Below are 15,528 nucleotides of genomic sequence, written 5' to 3'. Positions count from 1 at the left end.
TATAAAACTCTTTGAGATGTTTTACGTTCTTTATATTCCAAGTTTTCAATTTCCAGTGTGTATTTTACGCTTAAAGTACATCTCAACTTGCACTAGCCACGTTTCAGGTACTCAGTAACCACGTGTAATTAGTGTCTACCTTATTAGACAGTATAACCTTAGAGTCTGTCCCACAAGGTGTTCACATCTCCATGGCCACACACATCTGTTGAAGAGTCATGGGAGAAAGCGGTGGAGAAGATAGAATTAGGATCCAAATTTTCCTCAAAGAAGTTTGGTCAGTCTTCTCAAGATTCCTAATTGATTACTTCCTGATTGTTTTTATAGAGATATATATCAGAAGCTTAATTCCAAATGATGATTATTTGTTAATTCTATGACGTTATTAATGATAGTAATAATTGAGCCATAATTGTAATTTATCTTTCTATGAAGTTTTCTTTTTTTTTTTTAAGGAAATGTTTTTTATTTATTTATTTATTTATTTTTATTTTTTGTGAGGAAGATCAGCCCTGAGCTAACATCCATGCTAATCCTCCTCTTTTTGCTGAGGAAGACCGGCTCTGAGCTAACATCTATTGCCAATCCTCCTCCTTTTTTGTTCCCCCAAAGCCCCAGTAGATAGTTGCATGTCGTAGTTGCACATCCTTCTAGTTGCTGTACGTGGGACACGGCCTCAGCATGGGCAGAGAAGCGGTGCGTCGGTGCGCGCCCAGATCCGAACCCGGGCCGCCAGTAGCAGAGTGCGTGCACTTAACCGCTAAGCTACAGGGCCGGCCCCTGAAGTTAGTTTTCTTATGTGATAGATATTTAGCATATATGCGTATTAGGCAATATATGAAGAAGTTTAGTACTGACTAATGTATAGTAGTTATGATGCTATCCTTAATGATGGTGTGTTTTGTTTTTTAAGATTGCAGCAAAAATTGGAGGTGATGCTGGTACATCACTGAATTCAAATGACTATGGTTATGGGGGACAAAAAAGACCTTTGGAAGATGGAGGTAAGTTATAACAATAAGTATTTTAATTGTTTTACACAGAGTTTAGTTGAAGTGATTTTCATTATTTTTCAAATGTTCTTTTATTGAAACATTACTTTTATCATAAGTTTCCTAAAATTGTAAGGTTTATATTGGCTTCAAAAGGAAAGGGGAAAAAAGAGACCTAGACAGGTAAGTAAAATTTGAGTCAACCATCCAGTTTTGTCTTATTAGAAAACATCATTTTCCCTCTTTTAGGATAGTGCCAGATTGACAGTTTGCACAGACGACTTGTTAAAATACTGAAAAAAACAAAAGTTTAAAATGTTTAGGAGACATTTCACTGGTTTTTCCTCATCATACATGAATTAATCTTTATATGCTGTATTTTCGTTATTTTGCTATTTCAAATTTCGCTTTAAAGGTTGAAGTTGTGGGGCCGGCCCCATGGCGTAGCGGTTTAGTGCGAGTGCTCCGCTGCTGGCGGCCCAGGTTCGGATCTTGGGTGCGCACCAACACACTGCTTGTCAGGCCACACTGTGGCGGCATCCCACGTAAAGTAGAGGAAGATGGGCACGGATGTTAGCTCAGGGCTGATCTTCCTCACAAAAAAATAAATAAATAAAAATTAAACAAAACAAAACAAAACGAAAAAAGAGCCAGCCCCATGGGGTAGCAGTTAAGTGTGCATGCTCCGCCACTGGCGGCCTGGGTTTGGATCCTGGGCACACACCGACGCACCGCTTGTCAGGCCATGCTGTGGCGGGGTCCCACATAAAGTAGAGGAAGATGGGCACAGATCTTAGCTCAGGGCCAGTCTTCCTCAGCAAAAAAGAGGAAGATTGGCATGGATGTTAGCTCAGGGCTGATCTTCCTCACAAAAATAAATAAATAAATAAAGGTTGAAGTTGCTATCATTTGCTGGTGTGTTGCAGGTTATACCATTTCTTTTATGTTACTCTTTCATTTGTTTTAGTACCTTGTTTTGTGTTTCAGGTTTAACTTAAAATGTGGTTTAAAATAGTAGATTTACAGTGCCTTGTATTTTTTTAAAAACGTAACTGTTGAAGCTTCTGAACTTAGAAGTGTGCACATATTTTTTGTTTTAGATTTGATGTATGAATTTTGATACATTTTCTTTTTGCCTTTTTATTTTATTTTTTTTAAAGAGGATTCTGAATGAGCCTATAGAATGTATTTGTAGCTTTTGACCAGGAGTACTTGGTTTCCTTTTATATAAGTGTCTTTCACATTTACAGTGAGGTTTTAATATACAAAAAATGAGCTAATGATGCTTCAGATGTTGTATGTAATGTATTCTTTTTATTTTATGTGTAGATGGCTCTTGGACAAGTCCGAGCAGTACAACACACTGGGAGGGAATGCCCTCTCCTTTTAAAGGCAGGAATTTTTATTTATTACCTGTGTTTAGTATGTAAACGTGAAATAAACCAGTGGACTCTTAAATGGACACAAGTATTTCTTGGATTATGTGTCTGATTTTTTGCTGCACAACATTCTGTTATTTACTCATTTAAGTTTGAAGGGGGGAGGAGAATGTAGTACTTTCAGCTGTAGGTTGTCTTTTCTAAGGTATGCATTGTATTCATCTGTGTAAAGGATGTAGATGAAGACATGTAGTTGTTTTGAGTTTTTCTGCTGAAGTTTATGCTGTGAAATGTTTGGTTGGGAACAATAGAACAGTTTAGATTGAGATTGCCTTGTAATGTGGTTTTTATTTATTTATTTATTTTGCATAGCTTTGTGGTCACTGTCAGATACACTCAACTTTTGATATGTCAAATTTTCACATTTTGATAGGTTTTTTTCCTTCAAATCTTCAGTTCCTACAGTGGGAAGCATCATTAGCCTTTATTTAGCATGTGATATTTTGCTAGTAATGGACCTAAATACTTTGTCTTGTATCATTCTAAAGTGCTTAACATTACATCAAGGTCAGTGATTTGATACAGTCAAAACCAATCTTTTTTAAATGTCTGTGCATTGTTTAAACATGAAGACAATGAAAGAAATGTAATTTTTCTTCTTTCGATTACTAAAATCTTGGGCTGAGTTTTGGCGCTTTTGGTTCAAATGACAAACCATACCCTCAGCTATTTCAATAAATGTTTATATTGATATTTATTCTGGCTTGGGCATGGGGGAGCTAAGTCTACTATTTGTACTTATTGGCAAAAAATTAAAAGGCTCTTAATTTTGCAGATCAACCAGATGCTAAGAAAGTTGCTCCTCAGAATGACTGTAAGTATTTGTTTTAAATTGGGTTAAAAGCTAAAGTAACTGGATTTTGATATTAGGATTTTGTTCTTATCTTTTGATGGGTATCTTTGAAGTTAGTTGAAGGCCATGAATATTCTTTTAGAATGAATTTCTTTGTAAATATGTACCTCCTGTCTTTATAATCTCCCACTTAATTATGGCCAGGTGTATATTAATAAGATTTGGTTGCTAAAGTATTTTATGTATTCGGTTTATTTGATAACTCCATTTCTTGATCTGTGCTTGTACCACTTGAAAAAGGATGTTTTTTTCCTATGCTACTGCTAATAATGTCTGCCCTTTCGCTGACTTCCTCACTCACTGTCAATGTTGATTTCACTATTCTGCAGAAAATTTTACTCTCTTCAAGGTGTTGTCTGTATATCAGGGAAAGATTTTAGAATTGCTTGATATGATTGTATTGTTAAATATATGTGAACTTAAATTTAAAGTTTTCGTTTAATTTTTTGGTAGCTTTTGGAACACAGTTACCACCGATGCATCAGCAGCAAAGGTATAGTCAAATGCTTTTCAAAGAGTACTTTGCGAGTTTTAGTTGAACTGTATGTAGAAACACAACCAAGTTAATGTATATTTATCTGCGTATCTTTTTGTATATATAATTTGTTTCCCTTAAGAAGGTGGTATAGAATGATCATTTTTGTTTTTGAGTGAGATACCTTTATAATTTGGAAGGATGGGTGGAGTTAGCCACATTTTAGAACTAAGGTGAATTAAAATAACTGTTAAGATGACATTCCCTGAACTCCGTCCAGCCTAACTCCTTTGCAGTTCATGCCTTCAGACCATTCCATCCACCATCCCCTCCTCACTTGATGTGTGTCACCTTAATTAAGATTCTGGCTTGAACAACTCAAGCTGTATTTTGGCTATGAATATGTGCCTGGAAACCTAGTTTAAGCTAATAGGAGCTATTAGATTGCCATTTTTATTAGTAGATTACCTTTTATATGTAAACATTATCTTTTTTGAAGGAAAATGTTAGTTTCTGTTATTTCTTAGCAGGTCCGTAATGACAGAAGAATACAAAGTTCCAGATGGAATGGTTGGATTTAGTAAGTAACATAATTTTTAAAGCTTTGAAAACATAGTCAAGACATAGTTTATGATTTTTCAGCAAATAATTTTCTTTTTTCTTACTAGTAATTGGCAGAGGAGGAGAACAGATCTCACGCATACAGCAGGAATCTGGATGCAAAATACAGATAGCTCCTGGTAATGTTATTCTCGTTACTTTCAAAGTGACTAGAAAACTAATAATTTTTTAAGTTGCTGGTGAAAATGATGCTAACTGTTAATCTTTTCTTGGCCTAAAATTTCCTTTTTTTGTTTTTAATTGTAGACAGTGGTGGCCTTCCAGAAAGGTCTTGTATGTTAACTGGAACACCTGAATCTGTCCAGTAAGTATGAAAAGCATATGCCTAAGGCCACTTCCTCCTTCCTGTTGAAGAACATTGCTCCTGCGATTGAACCAACTTTCTCCTGCACTGTTCATTTTCCCCTTTTCTAGATGATTTCTTTTCTTTCTTTTTTTTTTTTTTTGTGAGGAAGATCAGCCCTGAGCTGACATCCATGCCAATCCTCCTCTTTTTGCTGAGGAAGACTGGCCCTGAGCTAACATCTATTGCCAATCCTCCTCCTTTTTTTCCCCCAAAGCCCCAGTAGATAGTTGTATGTCATAGTTGCACATCCCTCTAGTTGCTGTATGTGGGACGTGGCCTCAGCATGGCCAGATGAGCAGTGCATCAGTGCACGCCCGGGATCTGAACCTGGGCCGCCAGTAGCGGAGCGCACGCACTTAACTGCCAAGCCGCAGGGCTGGCCCCTAGATAATTTCTGACAGTATACAAACATGTTTAAAAATCCCTCCATCTTAACAAAAACCATCCCTGAACCCCACATTTCTATTTCTCTGCTCTTTTACCACAAAACTCCTTAAAAGAAGTACCTCTGCTTGCTGTATCATCTGCCTATGTTTTCATTTTGTCTTGAACTCCTACCAGTTAGGCTTTTATTGCCACTGGTCCATTGAAATTGCTCTTTCTTTCAAAATCACAAACGGCCTCCACATCATTTAGCCTGTTAGCGTTGTTTGACAAAGTGGACCACTCACCTAAAGGTACTCACCTCCCTTGCTGCTCTTCTCAGTCTTTCTTGGTTGTCCTGCCTTATCTTCCTCGCCTCTCAACATAAAAGTGCCACAAAAATCAGGGCTCCTATAATATATCTACACATACTCCTTAAATGATTAGTTTACTCTCATTTAATATATAGCTTTGTATACCGTAAATTTTATATACTCGTAAATTATCTTCAGCCTTGATCTCTTTCCCTAAATTCCAGGCCCATACCCAACTGCTTACTCAGTATTTCTGCTTGAATATCTATTAGACATCTCAAACAGAATCGTTGTCCACCCCATTCCTAACCTGCATTTGCTTTTACTCATCTTATTCATCTCATCTCAGTGTATGGAAATTCTGTTTTAATATTTTATCTTTCTCTTATGCTTCATTTATCCATAAGCAACTCTTGGTCATTTTTTCTGTGTAATTTATTTGGAACCCAGCCTCCTCTTGCCACCTTCTAACTCATTGCCTTTTCTGTGACGCCATTTGCCTATATTATTGCAACATGTCTCCATTCATTTTAGCTTTGTCCAACAGTAGTCTATTCTTGTAATAGTATAGACATAGTGTTCCTTTTAAAATATGAATCAATTCATATCACTACTTTGCTCAAAATCCTCTGATGCGTCCCCATTTGAGTAAAAGTCAGTGTCTTTATCATGGCCTGGCTTACCTTCATTTTTTACCATTCTTCTCCCAACTCACTTTACTCTAGCCCTATTTAGCCTCTTTCCTGTTCTCTCTTTTTTTTTTTGGTGAGGAGGAGTGTCCCTGAGCTAACACCTGTTGCCAATCCTCCTCTTTTTGCTTGAGGAAGATTGTTGCTGAGCTAACATCTGTCTTCCAACTTCAAATTAACCAGTCTTCCTCTATTTTGTATATGGGACGCCACCATAGCATGTTTTGATGAGCAGTGTGTAGGTCCACATCCAGGATCCAAAGCCATGAACCCCAGGCCGAAACTTGAACACTGCACCACCGGGCAGGTCTGGCCTCTTTCCTGTTCTTTTAGCACACCAAGCGTGCTTCTCATTTGAGTCCGCTCCTTATCAGTAAGGTCTCCCATATCTATTTTGCATAAAATAGCATCGCTTCACACCCATACACCCATTCTGTCCTCTTTATCCTGCTTTTTCTTTGTACCGCTTTACAAAATGACATGTTATTTATTTCATGCTATTTTTACTTATTTAATGAAGTTAAGCCATGCCAGCAAGAAGCCTGTCTGTTTTGTTCAGTGTGTAACCCCATTACCTGGCATATCATTGACATTTCTTAAGTATTTGTTGAATGAATAAATTTTAACATGTGAGTGACCAAAGTGATGGTTTAAAAATGTAAATACATCATTTAGTTCTTGGAGGAATCAGCTTAATTCTGAGATAACTTTAGAAGTAGAATGGTACTTCTTTGAAATTTTGGGCTATTCTCAAAATTATTGAAAATTTTATACCTGGAAAATTTATTGTATGGTTTACAACTTTGACCCAGATGGCACTTTCTTTTAACTAAAATTGTTAAAATTTAGCTTTAATCACCTAAACCTGAATTGGGATGGGAAGAGTACCTGATTATTTTATTTTATATTTCTCTATTTGGATAAGCTTTTGGATATGCTACAACTTATTATTTATTTGTTAACAGATCAGCAAAACGGTTACTGGACCAGATTGTTGAAAAGGGAAGACCTGCCCCTGGCTTCCATCATGGTGATGGACCAGGAAATGCAGTTCAAGAAATCATGATTCCGGCTAGCAAGGCAGGATTAGTTATTGGAAAGGGAGGAGAGACTATTAAACAACTTCAGGTATTACATGTTTGTGAAATGATTACTTTTCATTTGTTTTGAAGCCAGCTTCCTTCCATTCAGCTTTTGTTAATACATTTGATTAACAGGAGCGGGCTGGAGTTAAAATGGTTATGATTCAAGATGGACCTCAGAACACTGGTGCTGACAAACCTCTTAGGATTACAGGAGACCCATACAAAGTTCAAGTAAACTTAAGTTTATATTTTATAAGGAAGGATTTGGGGTGGATGACAGAATGGACATAACATGCTTGAATTATTACAATGTTTTGAGACATGCTTTCTAAATTGGGTAATTTTTTCTACTTCAGCAAGCCAAGGAAATGGTGTTAGAGTTAATTCGTGATCAAGGTGGTTTCAGAGAAGTTCGAAATGAGTATGGGTCAAGAATAGGAGGAAATGAAGGAATAGATGTAAGTAAAATACCCATTCAGAAATGATTGTGTGCTAATCCATAAGTATAATAGTGTTTTTCCTGTTTTGTATTACATAGCCTTCTCTAACATTGTATCCTCTTTTCCCCCACTTTCTACCTTAGAATACACAGTGTATATTTTGTATCTTGTTACCCTGTTTGATATAAACATAGTGCTGTGTATATTTTTATGATTTGAGGCAGATTAATTTTGAGGAAATGGCTTTCTTAATACTTGGTCTTCTCTGCATAAGGTCCCCATTCCAAGATTTGCTGTTGGCATTGTAATAGGAAGAAATGGAGAGATGATTAAAAAAATACAGAATGATGCTGGTGTTCGAATTCAATTTAAACCAGGTGAATACATATATTTAATTTTCTAAGTGTTGTGTTGGTAGAATCACTTTTGACACTCGCACATTTAATGCTAATTAATCCAATTTGATTCTTTCTTTGTTTTGAAGATGATGGAACAACACCTGATAGAATAGCACAAATAACAGGACCTCCAGACCGATGTCAACATGCTGCAGAAATTATTACAGACCTTCTTCGAAGTGTTCAGGTTTGATAGAACATTAATATTTTCATTTCAAAAACACTTTGTTTCATCAGATCTGAAAGTGTCCCTCCCCTTTATTTTTATATTAGGATCTGTTTGACAATACTTTATTAATAGCTAGAAAGTTTAAATTGCTTTGAGGTAGACATCTTGGAGCAGGAAGGCAGCTCCATATGTGTGCTACCTTTTTCACCCCAGTATAAAAAGAATAAATGGTGATTATTACTTGCTGATTATTTGGGCCGAGTCATTTCCCAGCTTCTCTGAATTTCTGGTTTAGGAGAATGAAAGTTGAGGAAAATAGACATGTAATAATTTTATCATGGGAAGAAGAGTTTATTTCTATGCTGACTTTGTTTCCTTCTTGTCTTTATCCTCGTTAGGCCGGTAATCCTGGGGGGCCTGGACCTGGTGGTCGAGGAAGAGGTAGAGGTCAAGGCAATTGGAACATGGGACCACCTGGTGGACTACAGGAATTTAATTTCATTGTACCAACTGGGAAAACTGGATTAATAATAGGAAAAGGTGATGTGTTTTAAACTCTTAATGTTTTAATGTGTGATTAAAATTTTAACACATTACCTAATTTTTCTGGACACTATTTCTGTTGCTATTGTAAACAAGTAGCAATGATTTTTCCTTGGCTATATTTTAGTAGAAAAGCGTTCTTAATGTTGATATGTAACAGCTAAAACATACATAAAGGACCTTATAAATAAATAAAAAGAATGGAATTTGAGTCACATTGGCTTCTAGAGAAGGAGACCAACAGTTTAATTATTAGTGTCAGAAACTTCTTTTGACCCAAAAAGTGGTTTGGTTTTTTTTTTGTTTATTTTGCTTTTTCCTGCCTCATGTGTTTTTAAATTTTTGAATTTTTTATGTGTGTTAGTGTATATTTACATTATTATAAAAGCAATTTATTTGAACCAAATATTTTGATATGTTTATAATTTGTTTTAATGTTGAATACAGACATACTAAGTTGTCTTAAAACTTTAAATGTATTTTAAAAGAAGCATGAAGTTCTTTATATAATTTAAAGTGTAGAATAAATGGAAAATCCTAATAGAATTTTGGCAGATAGAATACTGGTCAAAACTGTTTTCTTAATGGCCCATTTAATTGTGACTATTTCCTTTTGAATACCTCCTCTGGTATCCTTTGAATCTTTAGAGAAATTACTGTGTTTTGATTTTAGGAGGTGAAACCATAAAAAGCATAAGCCAACAGTCTGGTGCAAGAATAGAACTTCAGAGAAATCCTCCACCTAATGCAGATCCTAATATGAAGTTATTTACGATTCGTGGCACTCCACAGCAAATAGACTATGCTCGGCAACTCATAGAAGAAAAGATTGGTGTGAGTATGCTTTAAACTTTCAATTTGTAGCATAAACCCTGTTAGTTAAGTAAGACGTTAATTCACATGTTCCTATACATGCTATACAGAAAAATGTTCATTTCTAGTCTAAAATTACAGGTATCGTTGCATAATAGATATATACAACATAGAAAAGATTTCCAGCAAGAAAGGTAACCCAGTTGAATACATAGTTACAGATGTTTAGAACCTTATGTTTAGGTGTGGGTAAATAAGAGAAGATAGCATTACTTGCAGATATGACGTGAGGGTTGGTAGAGGGTTGTGGAACATACTTGAAGGAGATAGTTAACAAGAATTTAGTATTTATTAAGAGCTTACTATATCCAACGTTAACAAGAATTTAGTATTTATTAAGAGCTTACTATATCCAACGGTGATGAAGCAACAATGAATCAGATGCATTCCCTTTAAAGTAGAAACTTACAAATCCTTATTCTTAGACTGACTGACAATCATCTGGGGAGTTTTAAAATGTAGACTACTTGGGTACTTTTCATCTCTATGCGTAACACACACAGTTCTGATTCAGAATGTCTGGAATAGGACCCAGCATCTAATTTTAAAAGGTATTCTAGGTGATTCTGATGCACAGCCAAATTGGGAAATTTTTCCTCTAGAAAAGTTTGCTGGTGGTAATTCAAAAATGTATGAAGAGTCTTGACTGTGCTTTCTTGTAAATGAGGCAAATAGTGCTTTCCTGTATTCTTTGACTATGAAGAATTAATGTACAGTGTGAGAAGGCATCTTAAATTAGAATTTCTTAGGAAAATTCTCCTTGATGTTTCCCATGGTGCAAATGGGGTGTAAACGAAGGTTGACACTGTTTGTGTCTGCTTGAGAAGACAAAAAATAGATGTACAAAAGACACTTAAAGGATATCTTATGGGGGCCGGCCCCATGGCCTAGTATGGTTAAGGTTGGTGCGCTCTTCTTTGGCGGACCAGGTTCAGTTCCCAGGCGTGGACCTACACTACTTGTTGGTGGCCATGCTGTGGCGGAGACCCACATACAAAATAGACGAAGATTGGCACAGGTGCTAGCTCAGGGCAAATCGTCTTCGACCAAAAAGAGGAGGATTGGCAATACATGTTAGCTTGGAGCGAATCTTCCTCAGCAAAAAAAGAATATCTTATGAAAACATACATGAACATTGTTAAGTTTTGTGGTATTGACAATAAGTGTAATTGTTCAGAAAGATGAAGAAAATAACTGTGGACTCAATAATGGCAGAGATTGATGCTGGAAAAATGAATTGCATGTCTTGGTTTTGGATTTTACTATCCTTAGCACACATGGATCAGGATTTCTTTTGGATTGATGGGCAAACAAGATAGGTTGTTTAGTATAGGCAGTTTAGTATAGTGGTAAAGAGCGTGGACTCTGGAGTCAGGCTATTTGGGTTCAAAGTACTCTGAATCATTTACTGACTGTGACATTGGGGGAAGTTATTTATACTCTTCTACTTCAGTTTCTTCCTCTGAAAATGAGAATGATAGTACCTACTTTATAGGGTTGTAGGGATTAAAGGATTGTTGTCTGTGTGTGTATCACTTAAAAGAGTGTTGGGCACATACTCCTCTAAAAACGTTGCTACTTTTTAGTAATTCTTTTTTACTATTTGGAAAGGATAATATGGATAATAGAAGTGAGGGATAACGATAGCAATTGGAGACTTAAACTGACAAGTTAATAAAAGGGACTTTGAAAGTCATGAAGTTTAGCTTTATTATTTTGTAGTAAGAAAAATGACAACCAAATGTAGTTTAAGCATTTTTGTCCAAAATATCACATGGTCAGTGTTAACTGCATGAAAGGTGTGTTTTAGATGCGTGTTTAGTTAAATCTGTTGGTCCTTAACAAGTTGGATTCTAAAAGGAAAAATCAATTAAACATTATTTATTATGATGTGGCATGATATGGATATGAAATAATCTGATTTGTTAAATCAACTATAAAGGAAATTTTCATGGTATTTAGCAAATTATGATAAGAGCAAAGGAGGAAATTAATTTAAATTATGGATCTAATTGAGGTTCAGTGACAGAAAGGTTGTGAGGAGGACCTTATTTGTTCAGTGATAACTAGTTGTTACGTTATTGGTGAAGTATTCACTAGGAAGTTCACAATGTAAGCCCTAAGCAGTTTGGGGAATATGTTGTCAAGTTGGTTGTCTGATTAATGTTAGGAGAGTAGACTCAGAGTAGGTGTGGAGAGAGAAGAGCTAGAGATAAGGACTTGATATTTGATAAACTTAGATGATTAAGATGATAAAGGAATAGTAAAAGTAAGAATTGTAAAAGGAAAGGGAAATAGTGGAAAAGGGATAATAGTCTGAAAAGAATAGAAGGTAAAGGAAATGGTTCAATTCTTTGCTAATGTTATTGATTTTAATGAATTTTACTTGTCTCATTAATATGGTAGAGTTGAGATAGTTTTATAACATGAATAAGGAAATGAAAGGAAAATCTAATATTTATTGCTGTGGCTGTATAAAAGGGTAGAAATGGAAGGTTATTTGGCCTTTTCTGATTTTTGTATGTCTTTCTGCTTTTTTGCAGGGCCCAGTAAATCCTTTAGGGCCGCCTGTACCCCATGGGCCCCATGGTGTCCCAGGCCCCCATGGGCCTCCGGGGCCTCCAGGGCCTGGAACTCCAATGGGACCATACAACCCTGCACCTTATAACCCAGGACCACCTGGCCCTGCTCCTCAGTAAGTATAGGGTTTGGTTCTGGGCTTTTCCCCCCAGAATTCTAGCTTTTGGTAAATTGTATTTTTATATTGATTTCTATCTTTTCAGTGGTCCTCCAGCCCCTTATGCTCCCCAGGGGTGGGGAAATGCATATCCACACTGGCAGCAACAGGCCCCTCCTGATCCAGGTAAAAGATGCTTATCATTTGTGTGTAATCTGTATTGTTTGTTTGCCACTCCTGTTATATTCTTAAATTTTCTAGTGTTGATTCTACATTGTGTGCGTTTTCTGCACTTGTTTTACTCCTTCGGCAGGAGTGTTAGGTTCTAGTTCTACCACAATGTATAAGGCTGGTGTGAATATGGTTTGTTTTCATGGAAGTTTTTTCTACCTGCATTTGGCTTTCTCTGCTTTTGAAGTGATACAGCAGAGTGCTAAAAGCCAAAAGCTATTGGAAGAAGTACAATGTCTTAGGTTTTAGATACCAGTGCCGTCAAATGTGTAGTGTTAATTGTGATATTATCCATGAAAGAATGGTTAGTGTACATTTATTTGTAAAATTATATGAGTCTAATGGAGTGTTTAATACTTGGGCATTAAACTCCCAAGTATCTCAAATAAGATACGTTGTCTCTTTCAGTATTCCTAATATGGTAGCTTCACATATTGGTAAAAATCAGGCCTGTATTTAATATCTGCATGTTAGAACTCTAAAATACATTTAGTTAAATATTTTCTCTGTTCAGATCTAGATTTTATATATATTACATTCTATTCTATTCTTGCATCTTCTCCCACCCTGTAGTTTTCTTTCCGTCATGGTCAAAGGGGCATTCATCAAAACCAATTAACATTTATTTATGATCCTTCTTTCTCACCGACTACCTACCTTTCAGGCCTCTTTCACTGGAGTAGTTTCAAGGAAGGTACTGAATTATGGATTCTTTTCCACACTAGTATATTTATTTAAAGAAAAAAAACAACTAAAATAATTGATTTAAATGAAATTGTTTCAGTGAATTTGATCAAACATTCTGGTATTTAAATGTGGCCCTCTATTATAACATACTTTAATTTCGTAGGAAGTGTGTTTTGTGGAATATGATGACACAACATGACAGTCACCAAATAACCACAACTTCCACTCATTCAAGAAACAACTTGAGTGTGCTAGGACCTGGGTATGCAAAGATGAATTTACATTCTGTAGCAGAAGAGTGCACTCCAAGCATTAGCAATACTATGATAGAAGGACTTACAGAAGAAGGGTCAAATATGATTTACTGTAATGTAGTCTAAAAGTTAGTCTTTTAAGAATGAAGGACTTTTTGGGGGGGCCGGCCTGGTGGCACAAGCGGTTAAGATCGCGCGCTCCGCTGTGGCAGCCCGAGGTTCGCTGGTTCGGATCCTGGGCGCGAACCAACACACTGCTTGTTAAGCCATGCTGTGGCGGCGTCCCATATAAAGTGGAGGAAGATGGGCACGCATGTTAGCCCAGGGCCAGTCTTCCTCAGCAAAAAAAAAACAGGAGGATTGGCAGATGTTAGCATAGGGCTGATCTCCTCACAAAAAAAAAAAAAAAAACAGAATGAAGGACTTTTCTTTCCCTCTTGTAAGCTAATTGGGATGGTGTGATTAAGCAGAGGAATCACGCCATTTAAAAGATTCAAGAGTTTGAGCAAATTAAGGGGCGGATTTGTATTGGGTAACTTGGATATATGAGAGCACCTATGAGAACTGTTTGAATAGGTAGCATGATTGAGAAAAATGATGAGAATAAGAAGTGGTCTCTATCACAATCTCATTTTCCCACTTGGAGTAGTAGTGAAGTCACCACTGTAAGAGTTAGTTAATGAATGTAGCTTCCATCATTGCCTTTGGGAAAGAAGTAACTCATTTAGCTAAAAGGTTTCAGCTAGAGTTTAGATATTGCTTATATTAGACTTAGCATATGTAAAAATCAAAATAATTGATGTAAATGAAATTGTTTTAGTGCATTTGATTAAACATTCTGCTATTTAAATTTGGCCCTGTATTGTCAATAGAGTCAGTATTCTCTGAACTGAAATCTGTTTCTATAAAAAAATTAATGGGCTGTTAAGGATTTATGTACTAGTCAAGAACTTAGACTTCAGAGTGAAACAGACCTAGGTACGTCCCAGTCCCACAACTTAATAATTGTGGGATAGAAAGTTTTTTGAACCCCTCTAAGTCTGTGTTTTCTTTTCTATAAAATGATGATAAATAATGGATATTATGTTGAATAATATTAGTAAGTTCTCAGTATGTATTAGGGTTACATGTGACTATGAGACTGATTTTCTTATATGGTCTGGCATTCAGGAATACAAGTAAAACTTCCTCAAGTCTGTTTTATCTCAGTTTCTCTATCCAGACATAGTGTCAAGTAAAATATTTGTATCATTTAGTTTACAGGTAATGACACTATTGAGACGTAAATATCCAACATAGAAAAGCAATACATTTCTTACTTGAGAAAGGTTTGGAGGGTGGTATAATGCCTTATAATTCTATCACCTTAGAAATTGTATCACTCTAGAAATCCTTGCTCCTTTTGTATCAGACTTCACTAACTTTAATTTATTAAGCAGCTGAGAATTGCTGCCCATTTGGGATGAAGGCTAAACAGAATACATGTAGATACAGATTCAGGCTAAGGAAATTAGATTCTTCTCAATATAAACTGAGATATACCTATCATCTCATATGATAGGACAGAATAAGAGGGTTTCTGTTCCTGACTCAGAGGTCTCAAACTGGTAATGCATCAGTTGATTTTTATGAAGGATGAGTGAGGGTGAGCCAAGTGCAGAGGAGGCATAACATGGTCAAAGGGCCAGATATGGGAATAGTGACTTCTGAAAAGTATAAGCAGTTTACTGTGGCCAGAACTTGAGTGTTGGAAAAATATTGACAAAGCGGGGAGATGAGGCTGGGATGGAAAGGATAAGCCAGGAAATCCAGGTTGTTCAAGATATTGAATGATATGTTATACTTAAAAGCTTTGACAATCCTGAACACTCTTGGGAATAAACAAAGAATTTCAAGTAGGGCAGTGACATCAAGTTGGTGTTTTAAGATAATCACTGAAATATGATGAGATAAAATATAGCTAATCTGTTTCTTTTTCCAACACTTTTTAAGTTGTCTCTTCATTGAAAACAAGACAAGACAGAGTTCATAGTTCTAAAATAATTGTTTGTTTCTTGTACAGGTTAGTCCCTAGAAATC

The 15,528-nt window shown here is 36.2% G+C and overlaps 1 protein-coding gene across 11 annotated transcripts in view; it reads left to right on the top strand.

Annotated features, from left to right (window-relative positions):
* Positions 1 to 15,528, top strand: part of FUBP1 (far upstream element binding protein 1) — a 35,151-nt gene that overhangs the window by 6,171 nt on the left and 13,452 nt on the right. For 3 of the 11 annotated variants that reach the window (XM_058538351.1, XM_058538346.1, XM_058538343.1), the window contains exons 2-17: positions 914 to 1,004; positions 2,322 to 2,384; positions 3,207 to 3,245; positions 3,738 to 3,777; positions 4,290 to 4,339; positions 4,428 to 4,499; positions 4,627 to 4,684; positions 7,058 to 7,220; positions 7,310 to 7,408; positions 7,534 to 7,635; positions 7,892 to 7,994; positions 8,102 to 8,202; positions 8,583 to 8,724; positions 9,401 to 9,561; positions 12,144 to 12,295; positions 12,384 to 12,463. In XM_058538351.1, coding sequence (XP_058394334.1) covers positions 914 to 1,004; positions 2,322 to 2,384; positions 3,207 to 3,245; positions 3,738 to 3,777; positions 4,290 to 4,339; positions 4,428 to 4,499; positions 4,627 to 4,684; positions 7,058 to 7,220; positions 7,310 to 7,408; positions 7,534 to 7,635; positions 7,892 to 7,994; positions 8,102 to 8,202; positions 8,583 to 8,724; positions 9,401 to 9,561; positions 12,144 to 12,295; positions 12,384 to 12,463 — 1,516 coding nt within the window. Of the gene's footprint in view, positions 1 to 913; positions 1,005 to 2,321; positions 2,385 to 3,206; positions 3,246 to 3,737; positions 3,778 to 4,286; positions 4,340 to 4,427; positions 4,500 to 4,626; positions 4,685 to 7,057; positions 7,221 to 7,309; positions 7,409 to 7,533; positions 7,636 to 7,891; positions 7,995 to 8,101; positions 8,203 to 8,582; positions 8,725 to 9,400; positions 9,562 to 12,143; positions 12,296 to 12,383; positions 12,464 to 15,528 lie in introns of all 11 variants that reach the window. The other 8 variants (XM_058538344.1, XM_058538345.1, XM_058538341.1 and 5 more) reach the window with 3 other exon arrangements.

Source organism: Diceros bicornis, chromosome 4, assembly GCF_020826845.1.
Source record: "Diceros bicornis minor isolate mBicDic1 chromosome 4, mDicBic1.mat.cur, whole genome shotgun sequence".
Lineage (NCBI taxonomy): Eukaryota > Metazoa > Chordata > Mammalia > Perissodactyla > Rhinocerotidae > Diceros > Diceros bicornis.
This window is presented reverse-complemented; position numbering and strand designations above follow the sequence as displayed.